At 41.5% G+C, this 22,460-nt stretch overlaps 1 protein-coding gene across 1 annotated transcript in view; it reads right to left on the reverse strand.

The window, feature by feature from the left end:
• Positions 1-22,460, reverse strand: part of SACS (sacsin molecular chaperone) — a 78,155-nt gene that overhangs the window by 34,404 nt on the left and 21,291 nt on the right. The window contains 3 exon segments of the mRNA XM_055317250.1: positions 6,533-6,618; positions 7,585-7,672; positions 12,204-12,354. Coding sequence (XP_055173225.1) covers positions 6,533-6,618; positions 7,585-7,672; positions 12,204-12,354 — 325 coding nt within the window.

The raw sequence follows: 22,460 nt of genomic DNA on the forward strand, positions 1-22,460 counted from the left end.
CAAGTCAGTAAAATATCTGTGGACCTGTTTCCACAAACATCAGGAAAGGTAGTGGTATTTAGGTCTAGGTATTTCTAAGATTCCTATTAATTAAACCTACAAGGGCTGAATTCTACTACAGTATCCACAGAACAAGATTATATTGAGCTGGCTCGCACACAAGCACACACAGTACACACCCTGGGAAGACTATCAATCAGCTGCTTGCTACCTAACTGTAAGGTGTACAAAGATCTCACTCAGGCCATTGCCCTGTATCCCCACAGCCCTCACTCACTCACTTATGAACTGATAAGCCCATTACCACCAACTAAATCTTCATTGAAAATGTATTCTTGGGATGCCTGGGTGGCTCAGCGGTTGAGCGTCTGCCTTCAGCTCAGGGTGTGATCCCAGGATCTGGGATCAAGTCCTGCATCAAGCTCCTTGTGAAGAGCCTGCTTCTCCCTCTGCCTATATCTCTGCCTCTCTCTCTCCCTGACTCTCATGAATAAATAAAATCTTAAGAAAAGAAGGAAAGAAAGAAAGACAAATATTCCATTCACCTCTGTCACCCCAACAACACAATGACCACACTCTTCCCATCTTTACTGTCCTAATACCTTGCTACAAAAGTTTTCAAACTAACGTTCTGTGAACCACTGATGCCTATTCTGAAATGTGAACTTCAATTGCTCCAATCTACTGTCATTATTAAAATCCTAGTCAAATTCACAAAACACACAAAGAAAGAATCCTAAAAGAAGCAAGAGGAAAAAAGTCCTTAACTTATAAGGCAAAACAGATCAGGTTTACCACAGATCTCTCCCCAAAAACCTGGCAGGCCAGAAGACAGTGGTATATTCAATTTGCTGAATGGCAAAAACACGCAGCCCAGAATTCTCTATCCAGTTCTCATTCAGAATAGGAGAGAGCAAGAGTTTCCTAGACAAACAAAAACTAAACAAGTTCATGACTACTAAACCAGCCCTGCAAGAAATATTAAAGGGGACTCTTCAAGTGGGAAAGAAATACCAAAAGCAACAAAGACTAGAAAGGAACAGAGAAAATCTCCAGAAACAACTTTACCAGTAATACAATGGCACTAAATTCATTACTGTCAATAATCGCTCCAAATATAAATGAAGTACATGCTCCCATCAAAAGACACAGGGTACCAGCATGGACCAAAAAACAAGACCCATCTATATGCTGCCTGTAAGAGACTCATTTTAAACCTAAAGACACCTACAGACTGAAAGTGAGGGGGTAGAGAAACACCTACCTCACTAATGGCTGCCAAAAGATAGCCAAAGTAGATACTTTTATCAGATAAACTAGATTTTAAACTAAAGACTGTAACAAAAGATGAAGAAGAGCATTATATCATAATTAAGGGGTCCATCCATCAAGAAGATCTAACAACTGTATATATTTATGCCCTCAACTTGGAAGCACCCAAACACATAAATCAATTAATAACAAACATAAAGGAACTCGCTGATAATAGTACAATGACAGTAAGAGGACTTTAAGACCTCACTTGTATCAATGGACAGATCATCTAAGCAGAAAATCAACAAGAAAACAGTGGCTATGAATGACATGCTAGACCAGATGGGACTTAACAGATGTATTCAAAGCATTTCATCCTATAGCAACAGAATGCACATTCTTTTTGAGTGCATATGCAACATTCTCCAGAACAAATCACATACTAGGTCACAAATCAGGCTGCAACCAGTAGAAAAAGACTGAGATCATCCCATGCATATTTTCAGACCACAATGCTATGAAACCTGAAGTCAACCACAAGAAAAAATTTGGAAAGATCACAAATGGGATTAGAGAACATCCCACTAAAGAATGAATAGATTACCCAGAAAATTAAAGAAGAAATTTAAAAATACACAAAAGCAAATGAAAATTAAAACATGACAGTCCAGGGACCCCTGGGTGGCTCAGCGGTTGAGCGCCTGTCTTTGGCCCAGGGTGTGATCCTAGAGTCCTCAGATCGAGTCCCACGTCAGGCTCCTGCATGGAGCCTGCCCCTCTCTGCCTATGTCTCTGCCGCTCGCTCTCTCTCGTCTCTCGTAAATAAATAAAAATTTTTAAAAAAAAATGACAGTCCAGAACCTTTGGGATACAGCAAACACAGTCCTAAAAGGGAAGTAAATTGCAATACAGGCCTTCCTCAAGAAGCAAGAAAAGTCTCACACATCCTAACTTTAGTGTAAAGGAAGTAGCAAACAACAGCAAATAAAGCCTAAATACAGAAGAAGGGAAATAATAAAGATTAGAGCAGAGAGAAATGATATAGAAAGAAACAAACAAAAAAACAGATCAATGAAACTAAGAGCTGGTTCTTTGGAGGAATTAATAAAATTGATAAACCCCTATCCAGACTTATCAAAAGCAAAGAGAAAGGGCCCAAATAAATAAAACCACAAATGAAAGAGGAGAGATGAGAACCAACACCACAGAAATAGAAACAATTATGAGAATATTATGAAAAATTATATGCCAACAAACTCAGCAATCTAGAAGAAACTGACAAGTTCCTAGAAACGTACAAACTAGCAAAACTGCAAAAGTAATAGAAAATTTGAGCAGACCCATAACCAGCAAAGAAATTGAAATCAATAATCAAAAATCTCCCAAAAAACGGAAGTCCAGGGCCAGATGGCTTCCCAAAGGAATCCTATCAGATATTTAAATAAGAGTTAATACCTACTGTTTTTAAACTGTTCAAAAAAATACAAATGGAAGGAAAACTTCCAAACTCTGAAGCCAGAGTTTACCTTGATTAAAACCAAAGACCTCATTAAAAAGAATTAAAGGTCAATATCCCTGATGAACATGGATGCAAAAATTCTCAACAAGATGCTAGATAATAGGATCTCACAGTACACTAAAAGAAAGAATCATTCTCCACAATAAATAAAGAGGGATTTATTCCTGGGCTGCAGGGCTGGTTTAATATTTACAAATCAATCAATATGACACACTACATTAATAAAAGAAAGGATAAGAACCATATGACTTCCTTAATAGATGCAGAAATAGCATCTGACAAAATACAGCATTCATTCTTGATAAAAACCCTTAACAAAGTAAGGATAGAGGGAACACACCTCAACATCATCAAGCTCACATACAAAAAACCCACAGCTAATATCATCCTGAATGGGTAAAAAACTGACAGCTTTTCCTCTACAGTCAGGAACAAGGCAGGGATGTCCACTTTCACCATTACTATTTAACGTAGTAGTGGAAGTCTTAGCCTCAGCAATCAGACAACACAAAGAAATAAAAGGCATCCAAACTGACAAGGAAGAAGCCAAACGTTCACTATCTGCAAACAACAGGATTCTCTATGTAGGAAACCCAAAAGACTCCACCAAAAAATTGCTAGAACTAATGTGTGAATTTAGCTAAGTCACAGGATATAAAAATCAATGTAAGCAAATCTGATGTATTTCTATACAGCAATAATGAAGCAGCAGAAAGAGAAATTAAGGAATTGATTCCATTTACAATTGCACCAAAACTGTAAGATACCTAGGAGCAAACCTAACCAAAGACGTAAAAGATCTGTACTCTGAAAACCACAGAATACTTATGAAAGAAACTGAAGATGACACAGAGAAATGGGGGGAAAAATCCATGCTCATGGATTGAGAGAACATACATTGTTAAAATGTCTCTATCACCCAAAGCTATCTACACATTTAATGCAATCCCTATCAAAATTCCACCAGCCTTTTTTTAAGATGTGTTTATTTTAGAAAGAGTATGTGTGCGCATGTGAGCAGAGAGAGGGGTGTTAAGGGAGAGGGAGAAAAATCTCAAGCAGAATCCCCATCAGCCACGGAGCCCGATGCAGGGCTTGATCTCATAACCCTGAGAGTGTGGCCTGAGCTGAAACTCAGTCAGACACTAAACCAACTGAGCCACCCAGGCGCCCCACCATCAGCATTTTTCACAAAGCTGGAACAAACAATCCTAAAATTTATATGGAACCACAAAAGACCCCAAATAGCCAAAGTAATGTTGAAAAAGAAAAGCAAAGCAGGAGGCAACATGATTCTGAACTCCGAGCACTATTACAAAGCTGTGATCATCAAAACGGTACGACACTGGCACAAAAACAGACACAGAGATCAATGGAACAGAGCAGAAAACCCAGAAAGTGGACCCACAACTATATGGTCAACTAATCCCCAACAAAACAGCAAAGAATATCCAATGGAAATAAAACAGTCTCTTCAACAAATGGTGCTGGGGTAACTGAACAGCCACATACAGAAAAATCAAACTAGACCACTTTCTTACATCATATCCAAAAATAAATTTGAAATGGATCAAAGACCTAAAAGTCAGACAGGAAACAATCAAAATCCTAGCAGAGAACACAGGCAGCAACCCTTTTGATCTCAGCTGTAGCAACTTATAGATATGTCACCAGAGGCAAGGGAAACAAAAGTAAAAATGAATTATCAGGACTTCATCAAAATAAAAAGCTTCTGCACAGTGAAGGAAACAATCAACAAAACTAAAAGGCAACATATGGAATGGGAAATGCAAATGACCTATGAGATAAAGAGCTAGTATCCAAAATCTATAAAGAACTTACCAAACTCAACACCCAAAAAACAACCCGGGTAAGAAAGGGGCAGAAGACATAAATAGACATTTTTGTCCAGATGGCTAACAGACACATGAAAACATATTCAACATCACTCATCATTAGGGAAATACAAATCAAACCACAATTAGGGACAACTGGGTGGCTCAGTGGTTGAGCATCTATCTGCCTTTGGCTCAGAGCGTGACCCAGAGGTCCAAGGACTGAGTCCTACATCAGGTTCCCTGTGAGGAGCTGACTTCTCCCTCTGCCTATGTCTCTGCCTCTCTCTGTGTCTTTCATGAATAAATAAATAAAATCTTAAAAAAAGCCCATGATGAGATACCACCTCACACCTGTCAGAATGGCTAAAATGAACAGCTCAGAAAATGAGAAGTTGGCAAGGATGATAAAGGGAAACCCTCTTACACTCTTGGTGGGAGTGCAAAGTGGTGTGGCCACTCTGGAAAACAGTGTGGAGGTTTCTCAAAAAGTTGAAATTTTAACTACCCTAGAGGCAGCCATTGCACTACTAGGTATTTACCCAAAGGATACAAAAAATACAGATTCAAAGGGGTACATGCACCCCACTGTTTATAGCAGCATTATCAAAAATAGCCAAACTATGGAGAGAGTGTTCATCGACTGATGAATGAATAAAGAAGATATGGGGCATATATATACACAATGGTATATTACTCAGCCAGCATAAAGAAGGAAATCTTTCCATTTACAATGCCAAAGATGGAGCTAGAGTGTATTACATTAAGTGAAACAAGTCAGGCAGAGAAAGACAAATACTGTATGATTTCAATATTTCCAATTTCCATATTCATATATGGAATTTAAGAAACAAAACAGATGAATGTGTGGGAAAAGAAAAAAAGAGAACAAATCATAAAAGACTCAATGATAGAGAACAAACAAGATTGATGGAAGGAACTGAATGGTGGATGGGCTAAATGGGTGCTGAGTATTAAGGAAGGCACCTGTTAGGATGAGCACTGGATATTATATATAAGTGATGATGAATCAGTAAATTCTACTCCTGAAACAAAAAAAAAATTAATAAAAATAAAACCAAAAAAATAAAATCACGAATGATGGAGCAATCCCCCCCAATCAGTGCCTATCAGAGCATGACTACTTAAATTCAATTAAACACGCCTAATCCTTACTCTAAAAACTTAGCATCCAAACTAGAAAATATGAGGGCCAAGATATTAAAGGCAATAAACACTACATAAATTAACAAGAAGAAAAATGCATGATAGTTGATCTACTTTGACAATTAACTGAGGACCTTTCTCATTAAGCTTAAACACAAAACCTGATTTTGCTATATCTTCTATTGCTTTCTTTTATGGTTGTTCAGTTTTTTGGATTTTTTTAAGTTTTTGAGGAGTATATTCAAACTAAAAAATATATATATTGTAAAGAGAAACATATAACTAAAATCATTACCCTATTACATAAATTCTCCTAAAAAGCAAACCTCTAAAACCAGAGGGCAAATGTGTTCATGATTTCTGCATGTGAGTCTTGCATTATTTTGTTCATTTGGTCAACTGGTTGGTTTTTACAGGCTCTGCATGATGTTTCACATGATGTTTATAACTTTACACTATACACTTACATAAAATTACAAAGTGTTCCTAGAGCAACACTGTGTCCGCTTGCTCACAGCACACAGCGCCTTAGTGAGTTCCTCTGCCTCTGAAACCTCCCGTGTTTACAATGGCTGCATTCTCAACCCATCCTATCCAGCATATGCATGCAGGCACAGAGGGAAACAGATACAGCTATTTAAAGCTAGACAAAATTTTTTAAAAGTTAAACACTTCTAGAACTTCCAATTCATTTTAATCTGTCTCATTTTTATCAAAGTAAATTCACACATGTAAAGGCACACAACACATGCCCTACCTTAAGAATCTGTCCTCCTTCTGGATATCTTCTTAAAATGTCCTTGAGAAAGTCAACAAGTGGTGGAGTTGTCTGACCAAATCGACCTAAAATATAGGACACATTTAAAAAATTACATAGAAAAAAAAAATCCAACGTGTTATTTGGTTCCAAGACATAGTAAAATTATACAAGTGATGACTTCATACATTTTATACTGCAGCACTCAGGTACAAAAATCTACCTGACTAAACAGATTCAGTAGAAAGCACAGCAGACTCAATTTACTGAATCTCAAGATTTTTTCAACTGAGCTATAAAATTCCAGTTTTAAAAAAGTTCAAAAATAGACTATATAATCACAAAAGATTAGGAATTCAAAAATAAAGAGCATGGGGAGGGCAGGGATTGTTGCCATTTTCCAAAGCAAATGAAGTAAATGACATATTTTGTGTACTTTGCCACTAAACAATGAGCCAGAGAGAGGTGTCTATTATGGCATTGTTAATATTCTCAAATTCAACCAGTGTTCTCTGATTGTTCTGAGATCGCCATAGTCACTGTCCCAGTGGCTGTCTAGGTCAAATACATTTAAGCATTTCCTAACAGAGATTCTTAGAACTGACTGATCAAGTTGCCTCCAGATAGCTGGTGACAGGAAAGTACAGAGAGGATGGGGAAAGAAAAGTCAACTTTTCAGATGCACAGAAAAAAAACAAAAAAAAAACAAAAAAAAAAACAAAACAAAAAAACCCAATTCCGTATCATTTAAAAAACAAAAAAACAAAAACAAAAAAAAAAACCTCTGTGCTTAAAATAATGAAATCATCACTACAAATTCATCTGCATCATTCTGGCACAGCAGCCACCAGGACCAAGCCCCAGTAGGACTCTGCACCACAGGATGTGATACTCCCATGCATTCTTATAATTCACTAGTTCCATCCACCCTTTTTACTCCAGCTCTGATACCCCCTCATCACCTCCCGTGGAATATATTTTCATTCACTTTTAAAACATAATCTTTATGCAACTAAAAATGGCATGTGCTCCTGGTAAAGTCAACGTAATACCTCCCCCTTTCAAGCCTCCTGATTGAAGGTTTACAAAAAGATGACGATTTTTCAAAGTCAGATCTCCAATCTTGATCCAGTCAGATAACTGAAAAAAAGAAAAAAACATGTATGAAAAGTAATATTGGTCCTAAAACAGTACATCCAAAACTATCTCAACTTTGTTTTTCACTTAAGAAATAATGCTTAACTGTACTTATCAGGAAATAAGTTGCTCTGCAGAAGCGAGTATTTCAAAGGACGGAAATTTAGTCAAACATCTTATTTAACTTAAAGGATTTCTCTTAACCTATAGGATTTTAACTTAAACCTAAAGGATCTTTTCCTTAAATAATTACAAATAAAGATCTGCTTTAAAATAACTTAAAATTTTTATGATGAACCAGGCTCATCAACATCAACAAAATCATTCTTTTCCGTTTCCAAAGTGTCCCAGGCAGAGCCAAAGCCAGATCAACTGTCTCCCCAGTGGTCACTCACATGCTACTACGGAACGGTCTCTTACAGGTCAACGGTCTGCAAAACATTACTCAAAAGTTCAGCTGCGGAATTGCCTTCATAACTTACACTCCTCAACAGGGTGTGTGTGAATGACATCATCCACCCTATCAAACATTCAGAATCTCCAAGGGTCTGCCACCTACCCCACATTGATATCCATCCCTCCAGGTTGCTAAAGCTCAACCTGTCAAAAGTGGCCTCACTGCATTTCCTTCCAAACCCTTATCTCTCATCTTTTACTCTGTATCTCAGTTAACAGTGGTACCTTCTACCTTTTCACTTTAGAGGAAATAGGTGGGGAGAAGTTCTCTCTCTCTCCAAACCACATGTCCAGTTACCCTCCAGGGTCTAGCATGCCCATCCCCAATTTCTCTCAGACTTGACTTGCTCTTCCTCCATTTCCAATGCTCAGATTCCCAGTATTTCTTGCATTTTTATGTCTCCTTTTTTCTGTGTATCATCTTCATTCTAGTCCCCATCTCTAAAATACAAATCTGAGCACTTTGTTATAGCTTCCAGCTTATAAAGCACTTTCATATGCATATTCCCATTGAATCTTAAAGCAAGTCTGAAAAAAACCCTGAAAAGTACAGTAATTACTTTGTGTTGTTAACCACCAAACTTTTAGCAGCAACCCTAATTCTGGAACATATTAGTAGAGTGGAGTATCAAACAGTAATGAAAAATGGACTAACTACACTGCACATAACTTTGGGTGAATATTCATAACATAATATTCAGTGAAAAAAAAAAGCTAATTCTGGGTTTACTACATATGGAATAACAAGCTTCTTATAAAGTTCATAAATAACTAAAAGTAAACAGTATAACATGCAGGTTATATATTTAGGTTATAGACATACACATACACATATGTGGATATATATGCACGCAGGTGTATATTATGTATACACATATATACACACACTTAGGAAAACTATTAAAAAGACTACAAAAACAGGTAACAGAATAATAAACACGAAGGGCTATAGGAAAAGAAACAGGCACATGGGCTGGGGACAAGAAGCACAGAGGTAAACATAAACTATCAAGTGTTCCCAGTGTCCAGTTGGATGTCATCTTGGTTCATTCTGTTAGTTAACTGATTAATTACTAAAAGATAGCCATGCATAAGCCAAGGATTACTAGCCCAATTTAGAAATAGCTAAGGTACATCTGAATGAAGAAAGGCAGGATGGAAGGAAATTTTAATGCAGGAAGTAGCCTGCAGGTCTTAAAGACGACTTGAAAGGGAAGAAGACACAGAGTAGAATCATGTTAGTAAAAGGAGAACTGGCTATGTGAGTCTATGAATGCTTTTGGTGGACGGTGATCAGCGGCCTATGTATAGGGAAGTGGTTCTCCCAAAGAGAAATCAAGCAGCACAGATAACTGACCTCAGCAGTGCTATCAGCTTTCTCCTCCTGAGTCTGCCAAGATTCAGGGATTTTGTTAGGGCCTCTCTCCTTCCCAGAACCTAAATCACTCCAACCAAGCAAAGTAACACAGTCCTATTCATCTCCAGAAGCAATGAAATCTTAAAAGTTACCCATTTATAAAACAGAGTGATTATTAAAATATTTGAACATCTGGATCTCTGTCCATGCCAGCCTTAATTTCCCTCAAAAACCTCAGAGATGGGGATCCCTGGGTGGCTCAGCGGTTTGGCGCCTGCCTTTGGCCCAGGGCGCGATCCTGGAGTCCCGGGATCGAGTCCCATGTCAGGCTCCCGGCATGGAGCCTACTTCTCCCTCCTCCTGTGTCTCTGCCTCTCTCTCTCTCTCTATGTCTATCATAAATAAATAAATCTTAAAAAAAAAAAAAACCTCAGAGATGCTCATTTTCATTTACTATGAAACAATAAGTCTTTCCAATTTACTAAGCGAACAATACAATATTAATTACAATTGGATCCCCTCCACCCCCACCCTGACACTTCTTCCCTTGTTCAGGGGTCAAGGACACAAGGAGGTCCTAAGGTTCCAGAGTTGACAGAAAGGACATTTTTGATCAATTAAGAGACAGGAAAGTTAAGTAATACTTCAAACCTCCTGCTTTGAGGTTCGACCACATTTGGATCAGGAAAATGCACAGCTATCACTAACAGCTCAGTCTCTTCATGAGACCAGAGGTACAGTGAAGAACTTAGAAATTCCACTTCTAGGCCAGGGAAAGCAAGAGAGACAAGGAGAAGGAGGAGCATAGGTGACCCAGAAAGACGTAGGGCTGAGTAAGCGCCTTCTGCTTACTCTGTCCAATACCAACCAAAACCAGTGAGTTGACAAGGAGCCGTCAACAGTTTCTGTGTCCTGCCCACCCTGACATATTTAGAATTCCATTATCTCTGGGTCTGACTCAAGGCTTGTGAACAACATTGGCAAGACCCTCTTGTCTTACTCTACATCTACCCCCACTACACTGCACACACGCACACATGTGCACATCCATCTGGTACCAAACTGCAACCAGCATACCTTTTATAAAGTCTCCCATGCATTTTCTCCTTTCGGTTTCCCCTCTATAGTCAAGAGTCTAGAACATCCCTAGCTCAAGATAGCACAAGTGTCCTAACCAGACCTCGACCCACCCACCCCCACTCAGTCTGAAACACCTGATGCACCACAGCCACATTCACCATCCACTATCAGTGCTTTGCACAGACATCTCCAAAAACACTTCTGATGACGACCCAGCCACAAAGAAGCTTGACAGTATGGCCACATGTTACGGGACAGGATGGCAGAGTAGACCCAGAGGAGTAACCAAAAAAGGGGGTACAGAACCAGAAGAGTAGACACAGCAAGGCAAAGAGACAGAGGGGGGCCCAGAAAAAGAGGTAAGGATGTCAAGTTTTGCTCCTCAATTCTGTCCACAGTCTTCAATCAAGTCACTGTCTGCATGCCACCAACACCTGGGGAAGCTGGTAAGGAGGGTTGAGCTGTGGAGGAACAGAAGAGCAGTTTATCTAGAAACCTGTGTCTAAGTTCTCAAGAGTCCATGGTGTGGACCCAGGTACATAGAAGGTCAAGATTACACTGAGGGATTAAAAGTCACAGGGATCAAGTACTTCATCAGTTAGTATTGGGTATAAATCCAACACCTGAAATGTCATTCTGTATGGCTCAGTGTTCCATATATACTTAACATGTTTACCTCCTTTAAATACTGGAAATGATCTTTCAGCACATTAGAAGCGAAGAAATTTATTCAGATAAAAGAGCAAGTTACTTTTCAGTAAAATGCAGAGTATGTTAATTTTCGGTAAAATGCCTCCATTTAACTCCTCCTTTGAGAAAATTTGTTTTTTTTTCAGGCATCTTAAAAAATATACAGGACAATATGAAATACTCCCATCTTCCGAGGTTTTGATCTCATTCATTTGCAGCTCAGACGTTTTCATGGGAATGCACTCCTCAAAATAATAGCTTCTGGGCAGCCCCGGTGGCTCAGAGGTTCAGCGCCACCTTCAGCCGGGGGTGTGATCCTGGAGACCCGGGATCGAGTCCCACATCGGGCTCCCGGTGCATGGAGCCTGCTTCTCCCTCTGCCTGTGTCTCTGCCTCTTTCTCTCTCCCTGTGTCTCTCATCAATCAATAAATAAAAAATCTTTAAAAAAAATAATAATAGCTTCTATAATATAGTCTGAAGATCCTTTCAACCCTACATGTCTGTGATTCAAAACTAAGGGGAAACCTCTAAGACATTAAAGTCGAAATTAATCCCAGCTAAACGTACGACACAATCAGGGGGAAAAAAAAAAGAGCAATGGCTAAGTCGCTTCAAGACAAGTAAACGACAACAACGAAAACCCTCTTGGCTGTAACGCCCATCAGAAAAAGTATCTTCATTTCAGGAAGTGAAGATCCAGACGAAAGGGCGGGCAGGGGGCAGGGTGACACACATGCTGGACTGGTGAATCACAACCAACCAGGAGGCTCCTGCTATTTCCCGAGCATCACCTCCAGGGTGAGCACTGCAGGAGCGTCCGCCTCCCGCGGCACCGAATGAAGCCGGTTCAGTCCCCGGGGCCGGAGCCTGCGGAGAGCGAGGGGCCGCGCTGCAAGCCCGAGCCCCGGGGCGGCCCCAGTCCGAGGAGGGAGAGCGGCCGGCGGCCCTACCTCCCTGCCGCCCAGCCACAGCCGCTGCTCCGACGCCGGGAAGCCCGTCTCCGCCAGGATGCGCTCCTTGAGGTCGCGCACGGTCCAGGACGCCCGAGCCGCCACGGTCCTGCAGCCCACGCAGCCGGGGAGGACGGTCACCCGCAGCCACCTGCGCGAGAGGCAAAGGAACCTTCAGTGGGCGCCACGTGCGGCCGAGCGCCCCGGGCCGGCGGCGGCGGCGGCGGCGGCGGCGGCGGCGGCGGCGGGGGGGAGGGCGCCTCGCGGCCCAGGGCCCGGCCCGGCCCGCCCCCGGCAGCGTTACCTGTCCCCCATCGCCAGCGGCCTCGCCGAGCGCCGCGCCCGCTCACGGCCGCCGCCGCCGCACCCAGAGCCCCGGCGCGGGCCGGCAGCGCGGGATCCTCATGGCGCAGGCGGGCGCCGCCCCGGCCGGGCTCAGCCACAGCCCCGCGAGCCGCGGCACGGGCCGGGCTGCAAAGGCGAGAGGAAGCCGCGGCCGCGGGGCGGGGCGAGGGCGAGCAGCGGCGGCGCGCTCCCAGCCAGCGGAGCCCCTGGAGGCGCCGCCCGCGGGCACGCGCCCGCCGGGACCGTTAGCCGCGCGGTCTACCCGCCCCGCCCCGCCCCGCCCCGCCCCGCCCGCGTCAGCAGGCCCCGCCCCGCCCGCGTCAGCCCCCGCGTCAGCAGGCCCCGCCCCGCCCGCGGGCCCCGCCCCCCGCCCGCGTTAGCAGGCCCCGCCCCCCCGCCCGCGTCTGCAGGCTAGCGCGCCCGTCTGCGAGCGCGCGGGGCCCAGGAGGACCTGAAACACCTAATTGTATGTGCAGAACACACAGACACACACACACACACACACACACACACACACACAGAGAAGACGTGTATTTTCCCCGGCGGACTTCAGCAGGACCGTGAAAGGCAGAGCTAGACATTCCTAGGGCCTACGAGTCTCCTTCGCCTCTGATGACTTTCAATCTCTGGAAACATCTCCAAATAGGATTTATGGTGACCTCTTAGGCACAGCGGGGGGAACGTGGGGATTGCAGAACACAAGTGTCTTTCACGGTTTCCCGTTCGTTTTTAAGGGACAGAAGTAGGATCAGTGAGTGGTTCAGTTTGCCAGAGGAAGGAGAGCCAGTAAGAAAGTAACAGATGAGACCACAAGAACACGCAGGGACATATCCCGTGACAGGTTAAGATGCATGTAACTTATTGGGGCAACATTAGCTTTTGTTGGTGGTCGCCTCAGTGTTTTCCCATCACACCTGCATGCTCTTTGAGATCAGAAACCAGAGCCTTAAAGTTGATGGCATCACCCAAGAGTAACAAACGTTGCCTTGTAACTTAAAAGTGCACATTGCAGAATAAAGCTGCAGAAAATGTCTTTTCCTCTGATTTCTCATAGGTATAGATGAGAAGCATTGCAAGAAAAGGGGGGGCAACACCTATTAATAAAATTCAAAGGCTATGTCCTGAACAAGTAAACTTGTGTTTCTTGCTTAAATACCTGGAATAGACTTAATTTTAGCGTTGGCCCAAAAAAAAGTGACATTAATTGCTGTTTTTTTCAATTATTACTTCCCCCCTCCATAAAAAATATTACTTAGAAGTTGATATCAGTAGTAATAGAGTACCTATACATCTATTCCATCCCTCCTATAACAGTATTTAGAAGGGAAAGTCTGTAGATCATTGCAGCTCTTTCCCCACTTGGCACAATTAGAAAATAGCTAATTCAGTATAAGATCAGGCCAGAAAACCCTAATGGACGAATATTTACTTTTTCAATCGGACAAGACTATACATGCAAATGCATTAGAATATCAGCAAGTAGAAAGAATGAGCTCTCACTCTTCTGACATGGCACAGCACAACTCCCCCAGGAGAGATCCTCCACACCTAAATCCTTCCACAACCTCCAAATCCACCTGCTTTCCTTATGCTCTCTCCTAGGGGGCCAGGCAAACATGATGTGGTGCAGAGGTGAAGCCATAAGAGAAAGGAATGATCCTGATGGAGAGGATTTCACAAGTAGTGAGGCAGGGGCACCTAGGTGGCTCAGATCGTGATCCCGGGGTCCTGGGATTCAGTCTTGCATCAGGCTCCCCACGAGCAGCCTGCTTCTCCCTCTGATTGTCTCTGCCCCTCTTTCTCTGTGTCTCTCATGAATAAATAAAGAAAATCTTAAAAAATAAAGTATTATTCTGCATGGGAAATGCAAGCAAATCTGGAATTCAAAAGAGATGTCAAGGCTACAGATAGATTTGGGGGCAGCCCCGGTGGCGCAGCAGTTTAGCACCGTCTTCAGCTCAGGGCGTGATCCTGGAGACCCTGGATCAAGTCCCACGTTGGGCTCTCTGCATGGAGCCTGGTTCTCCCTCTGCCTGTGTCTCTGCCTCTCATTCTCTCTCTGTGTGTCTCTATGAATAAATAAATAAAATCTTAACAAAAAAAAGATAGATTTGGAAATCATTTGTTTAGTCATTCAGATACTATTTACTAAACCTCTCCTATTTCCTAGAAGGATACATTTCTAAATGACAACAAAGCAAAGTCCCCATCTCATGCTTACATTCTAGGGAAGGAAGACAACAATAAACAAATGGACAATATATAAATTCATCCTATGATGTCAGCCAAGTAGGGATAAGTACTATTTAAAAGTGGAGAGAGGAAGTTGGGGTAGGACAAGATAAGAGAGGAAAAGCTGAGATGGCCATAGCACTCCTTTCTAAGAACTGACATGTGAAAAGAGGACAGGATGAAACACAGGAAAATGAAGTTATCCAGAATGAGGTTTTTCAAGAAAAAAGGGGGACGGAGCAATCATTGCAGCCCCTGTACTCATCATCTTTGACCTGGACTGGGTATCATTCCCTCCTCCCTGGGTTACCCCTCCTCAACTTCTCTCCTCCCAACCCATCATCCTACTGCAAAATCAAAGTTGAAATTGATGTCTTTGCTGTTTGCTGATGGCTTCCCAGAGCCTGAACACAGTTCTAACACAGAATAGGTGCTTAATAACTATGAGGAAAGGAAGGAAAGATTAAGGGAAGGAAAAAATGAAGCATGCAAGGGAAGAATTAAATAAAGGAAGTGGGGGCTGAAAGAAAGGGAGGAAAAAAGACTAAACATCTGGAAAATACAGAAAAGTAGGTAGGAGCTCAAACATTATACATAATTCTAACACCCCAATACAAACAACATTTTTATCCATTGCCATTAATTTAAGGGTTTTTTAATGAGATTATAATAATACTACAGGTACATAGTATCTTTTCAACTATAGTACATAGACATTTTTTCAACATTTTTCTCATTGAATAAATTGTATTTCTAATAACTGCCTAATTTTCCACTGAGAAGAAATGTCTTAGGCTACTCAACTCTACTGATACTTGTGGGGGTATTTTAATTTTTCGGAAGTGCATGGACCAATAAATATCTTTGTTCATGAAATTTTACCACTGTTTAAGATGAGAAAGAAATTTGCAAAAGTGATGTATTCTAATCAACGTGTAGCTGAGCATAACCTCTTCTGTAGGAGCATGTTATAAAATGCAGAACAGCAAGAAGCCAAAACCTTAGTTTCTTCTTTTAGAATGAATGAGTCCAGACTCTAAAAAACAAGAAGTCATGGGACCACCCTTTGAGCCTATTTCAGTTGTAGAGATGAGCAAAATAAGATCATTTTATTGCACAAGCCAGACTCAGCAAGACAACAGCAGAAAACAATGTCATTTCTTCTCAGGAGCCATGTTTTAATTTTCCCTGGTGCTTCTTTCTTTCCCTTGCCCTGGATGACAGAGCCAGCTGAGCCCTAGCCTCCCCATCACTCCTAGATCATAAAAATTCTCCAGTCTCATTCAGTCCTTCAAATGACTCACCTTAGTAATTGAAAACCCTACCCAGGGTAACAACCAAAACACCAGTCCAATCGAATGAAAAAGTCTTAAATAGTAACTGGGCTTCCTTTATTCTAGTTCATTCTCACCACATCGACAGCAGTTTGGAAGCGTAGTGCAAGGCTGAGAGTTAATTTCCCCTGAAACAACACTTCATGATTTTATGAAATGGAATGTGCCTAATAGCATGTCTCTGATCAGAGGGAAACAATAAATTAGTCCTTCTGGAGAATGTTTGCCAGTTATATAAAGACAAAAGAATGACAAGTCATTATTCCTTTGTTTAATGAGTCAGCACAAGGCTGTTTCGCCTGAAAATAAGAAGATGAGGATATCATGGGCATGCTTTAGGACAGTAAAATCCTAAAAAATGAGTAAAAATCATAAGCCAAACAGAAAGAGGAAAAAAAAATCTCTCATGGAGAAGAAATAGCACCTACAAAATCATAGAGTAAAAAAAAAAAAAAAAAATAGCGGTAAAGCTGAGGAATTACAAGTAGCTCCATATGATAGAATCAGAGAGTAAGATTAAATTAGGATTATATTTTACATATAAAAGTACAGGAAATATGATCCTAGAGCAGTTTGTGGGAATATGGCCATGAAGTATCCTTTATGCTACATTTCAGAGTTATGTGGGTGGCACTTTCAGATTTTAATCAGGTCAGGCGATCATAATTACACTCTATAAAGATTCCTTAGGTGGCAGGAGTGAGGATGATTTGGAAGAAGACAAGACTTAAAACAGGAACAAAATTTTTAAAAAATGGTATCTGTAAGATTAAGTAAAAACCTTCAAAAAAGGAATTAGGGGTGCCAAGTCTCACATAGGTAAAGTGCCCGTAGGATTTGACAACTAGGAAGCCCATGTTGACTCTATGCTCCAGAACCTGCAAGAATTTCCTGATGATTATAGGATCAAGTTCAAGTTATTATGCATGATTTATAAGGCCCATCACAACCAAGTCCTGGTCAACCTTCTCAGTTCTTCTGAGGCCACCCCATGCTCTGTCTCCATGACCAGCTTATAATAATATGTAACCCTTACAGAATACTTACGCTGTGCCAGGCACTGACTAAAATCCTTTGACCCATCAGATCTTGCCAACAACCCCATGAAGTACATAAAATCTTAATTTTCAGATACGGAAAATGAAACTAAACATTTTACTTGTAGCTCCAGAGCTCTAAGTGGGAGAGCCAGGAAGAGAGCCAGGATCTGTAGTCCAACTCCAGAGCCCATGCACTATTAATATTAAACTATAATATTCAGAGAATACAATCACCTCACATTGCCTAGCTCCCCCCATGTACCCTGCCTGCATTGTCCTCACCTACTTGCAGTCCCCTTCCCATCACTTTCCATCTAATAAATTCCTAAGTCCTTTTCCAAGAATGACCACCTCTTCCAGCTTTCCCTGACTCTTCTGGGCCAATTGTATCTAATGTGTACATTGTATATTTATCATTGGTATCACACATCTCACATTTTTAACTATTATTAATTTTTATTCATTGCAAAGGGAACACCTTTGCATTTCTCTTTGTATCTCAAGGGCCTAGTACAGAGTAATCTTTAATAAATGTTGCTAAGATGTTTGAGAGTTAAAGTTGCATACAGATAAATAGCAACTTCACTCCTAACATCAGTCAACAAGGTTTGGTTTGGTTTTGGGCTCTGATTACCTGACTAGCAGTAGTTAAACTGATAGAGGTTTGTTTTTCCCACAGGTCAGGAAGTCAGGAGGAATGCCATTCTTTGACAATGTCAAGACTTGGATTTCAGTAATGTTTTAGGACTTTCTCCCCTTGTCAGAAAATGGCTAAGAAACCTCTAATATCTCTGTATTCAGTGTAAGAGGAAGGGGGAAGGGGAGAAAACAGTTCCACCTGCTTTATCAGAAAAACAAGAATTTTCCCAGCAGACTTTTATTTCTGTATCATTGGCCACCCTGAGCCACAAGGAAGGCAGGGAAAACCAAGCGTCTAAAATAGAAGTTTTAGCAAGAGGATAGGGATTTTTGAGTGACTGTCTGATCAGCCTAGGACACTATCTATGACATTGCTCTCATATACATGGAAAATTTATTTTTAAAGCGTCCACAGAAATATTAGAAAACAATGCAACAGGGGTGGGCCTGGGTGGTTTGATGGTTTAGTGGTTTAGCGCCACCTTCAGCCCAGGGCCTGATCCTAGAGACCCAGGATGGAGCCCCATATCAGGCTCCCTGCATGGACCCTGCTTCTCCCTCTGCCTGTGTCTCTGCCTCTCTCTCTCTCTCTCTCCTTCTCTGTGTGTGTGTCTCTCATTAATAAATAAATAAAATCTTTAAAAAAAAGAAAGAAAAAAATGCAATAAGTTAGTTTTTTTCTAAAGATTTTCGTTTATTTATTTGAGAGAGAATGAGACAGATCACAGAGGCAGAGAGAAGTAGACTCCCCACTGAGTAGGGAGCCCGATGCAGGGCTTGATCCCAGGACCCTGGGATTATGAAACTGATGGCAGACACTTAGCAACTGAGCCACCCACGCACCCTGACTAGTTAGTTTTTTAAAGCCTGATTAGTGACATATCAAGACAATTTTTCCAAAGGATAGTTCAGGGGAAATATTTCATGCAAGTAATCTTTCTTTGCCTTGGGATGGGATTTGGGTAAATCCTATGATTTTTCTGCTCTTTTTTATATAATGACAGTCCTGAGGTCACTTTAAGTTACAAAGTATAGTTTCAATTCTCTAACTGGAATAAAGTCCAGGCAAAACATTCAACAAAAGTCAGCTTCTCCTTGATGTTCCCATCACCACACTACACCAAGTCCTATAGTCAAAGGCTGCCTGCTTTCCAGGAGTGGGTGGGGACAGTCTCTGTTCTCTCCCTGTTCCCCCAGAGTTGCAGTTCGACCCCACACAGGCCAAAGCTGTGGAGGCAGGAAAGGCAGGAGGATGGGTGGTTCCTTGGCTGGGTGGCTTTGAGCCCTGTAGGTCTGGCAGGTGAAGTCAGCTCACCACTTCTCCTGCGGAAGTCTCTGGAAAGTCCTGTCCCTGAGGACCTCAGCCATGAGGCAAAAGCATATCTACACTGAGCAATCACTCATGACCCTTTCTACAACCTTAAGGAATTCCACGTCACTCCCCACTTGTTGTTCTCGCCCCACCTCAAGCAACTCTATTGAAGAAGCCCAACCTGATGCTCTTGCACTTAGTTCAGATGTGTTCTATGGAAAATTCTCTCACGTCCCTTGCCCAGCAAGCTTAGGCAGTGCACGCCAATGCCAACACAGTCACCTCCCTCCTGCTGCCTCAGAGTGCTTGTGCCCCAGGCCTGAACTGGCCTCCACCCCAGTTCCAAGTTCTCTATGTGGTTCACCAGGCTTGGTGTAAAGGAGGTAAACCCCTCTAATCCTGTCCACTTGGCAACATCTCTCTCCAAATAACCTCTACCGAACTTCTCTCTGTACTCAGGCTAAGGGGGGAGGGGTTTCCCTCACAGTTTATGCTCTGAGGCTCTTTGTAATTACGTATATGAAAGAGGGTCTGTCTGCAAACAATTTGGTATACAATATCACTGTTAAAATTAAGGTAGAAGCACTTAATTTTAGCACTTTGTTACCTTAGATACACATTAGCCATCAGAATAATTCAAATTGTGTTCTCATAAAGCCCAAGAGAAGAAAAATATGAATAACATGTGAATCAACAAATATATATATGTGAGATATATATATATATATAATTATGCATTCATTAATCCAAAGTTCAGATACCATAGTATACCAGAATTACAGCAGTTAAACAAAACAACACCTAGCTCCTATGAGGCTCATATTTTCATAATGGGGAGGCAGAAAACAAGTAGAGAGACAAATAATATGCAAAGCAGAAATAAGTCCTCTGATGAAACATGGTGGTCAAGGAATGGAGCATGACATGGGCTGGGGTGCTATTTATCTTAATGTCATCTGAGAATGGAACCAAATACGCAAAGTGAGAAAACACCCAGAAGGAAGCCCTAGGACGATGCTGGCGATCGAGGAAACACATCCCTTACCCAAAGGTGAACTGTAAGGATAAGATTTCTTCTCCATAAAAAACAAAATTTGCTAGTCTAGTTCATTCCCTTTAACTCACCTCACCTTATTACCATAATTCTGCTTAAAGTATTTAAAATTTAAAAAGTACTCATCAGAATCCTATGTATTCTATCCACTACAAATTTCTAAATGGAATATCTCAACCACATTAATAAAAGGGAAGACAAGAACCATATGATCAAGAACAGACACAGAGATCAATGGAAAAGAATAGAAAACCTAGAAAGCAGACCCACAGCTGTATGGTCAACTCATCCTCAACAAAACAGCAAAGAATATCCAATGGAAATAAGATAGTCTCTTCAACAAATGGTGTTGGGATAACTGAACAGCCACATGCAGAAAAATGAAACTGGACCACTTTCTTATACCATACCTAAATTCAAAACGGATCTAAAAGTGAGACAGGAAACCATCAGAATCCTAGAAGAGAACACAGGCAGCAACCTCTCTGACCTGAGCCATAGCAACTTTTTACTAGACCCATTGCCAGAGGAAAGGGAAACAAAAGCAGCAATGAACCATTGGGACTTCATCAAGATAAAAAGCTTCTACACAGTGAAGAAAGCTATCAACAAAACTAAACAGCCTACAGAGTGGGAGAAAATATTTGCAAATGATGTATTTGATAAAGGGTTAGCATCCAAAATCTATCAAGAACTTATCAAACTCAATACCCGCCAAAAAAAATAATAATCCAGTTAAGAAATGGGGAGAAGACATAATTAGACATTTTTCCCAGTTAAACTTCCAGATAGCTAACAGACACATGGAAACAAGCTCAACATCACTCATCATCAGGGAAATACAAATCAAAACCATGATGAGATACCACCTCACATCTGTCAAAGTTGGTGAGGATGTGGAGAAAGGGGATCTCTCTGCACATTCTGCAGGTGGGAATGCAGACTAGTGCAGCCACTCTGGAGAACAGTATGGAGGTTCCTCAAAATGTTAACAATAGACGTTCCCTGTGATCCAGCAACTGCACTACTAGGTATTTATCCAAAGGATCCAAAATTACAGATTCAAAGAAGCTCCAATGTTTATAGCAGCATTATCAAAGATAGCCAAACTATGGAAAAAACCCAAATGTCCATTGACTGATGAAAGGATCAAGAAGATGTGGTGTGTACACATGCAATGCAATATCACTTAGCCATCAAAAAGAATGAAATCTTGCCATTTGCAATGACATGGTTAGAGCTAGACTATATTATGCCAAATGAAATGAGTCAGGTGGAGAAAGACAAATACCATATGATTTCACTCATATGCGGAATCAGAAAAAAACAGGTGAACATATGGGAAGGGGGAAAAAAGGAGAGGGAAGCAAACCATAAGACACTCTTAACAAGAGAGAATAAACAAGGTTGATGGAAGGGAGGTGGGTGGGGGATGGGCTAGACAGTGATGGGCATTAAGGAGGGCACTTGTTATGATGAGCACTGGGTGTTATCTCTAAGTGATGAATCACTAGATTCTACTCCCAAAAACAATATTACACTATATGTTAACTAATTAGAATTTAAGTAAAAATTTGAAGAAAATGAAGTCAATTAAACTACCTATTTAATTGAGGTATTCTTCCAACCAATGAATATCTTGTTTAATATTGGTTTAAAATTCATTCAATAAGGGAGGCTTTGGTGGCTCAGCGGTTGGGCACCTGCCTTCAGCTCAGGTTGTGATCCCAGGATCCAGGATCAAGTCCCATGTCGGGCTCCCTGCATGGAGCCTGCTTCTCCCTCTCCCTATGTCTCTGCCTCTCTCTCTCTGTGTGCCTCCCATGAATAAATAATTTTTTTAAAAAAATTCATTCAATGAGTACTATTGCCTTAAGGGGAAACCCTCCATTTTTGTTTATATCTCTACAAGCCACTGGTGTGTGCACCAGGTTAGTGTGTACTATCATGAGCTTGTATGTTTGGGCACGTAGAAGGCAACTGTCACCGTTCTTTTAACACACTATGAATCTTTATGCATCTGAATTATAATAAACTATTATTACTAATGGAAGCGGGATTTTCAACTGTCTGTGCCTGGAGACATTCTGCACAAATTAAACGAGGACACTTCCCCATTCCCGCTCATCTGCACATCCTAAAAGGCCCTGTGCAATTATGGCAGGATATGCACAGCAATGGGGGGAGAGAGGTGGCAGGGAGCACCCAGACCCACAACACCCAGGCAGAACCGGATGCTAGATGGTATCATTAGTAACACTTTTATCTCAGCTAGGAGAAAAAGCCACACGTCTCCATGCT

Source organism: Nyctereutes procyonoides, unplaced genomic scaffold (genome assembly GCF_905146905.1).
Source record: "Nyctereutes procyonoides isolate TBG_1078 unplaced genomic scaffold, NYPRO_anot_genome, whole genome shotgun sequence".
NCBI classification, from domain to species: Eukaryota; Metazoa; Chordata; class Mammalia; order Carnivora; family Canidae; genus Nyctereutes; species Nyctereutes procyonoides.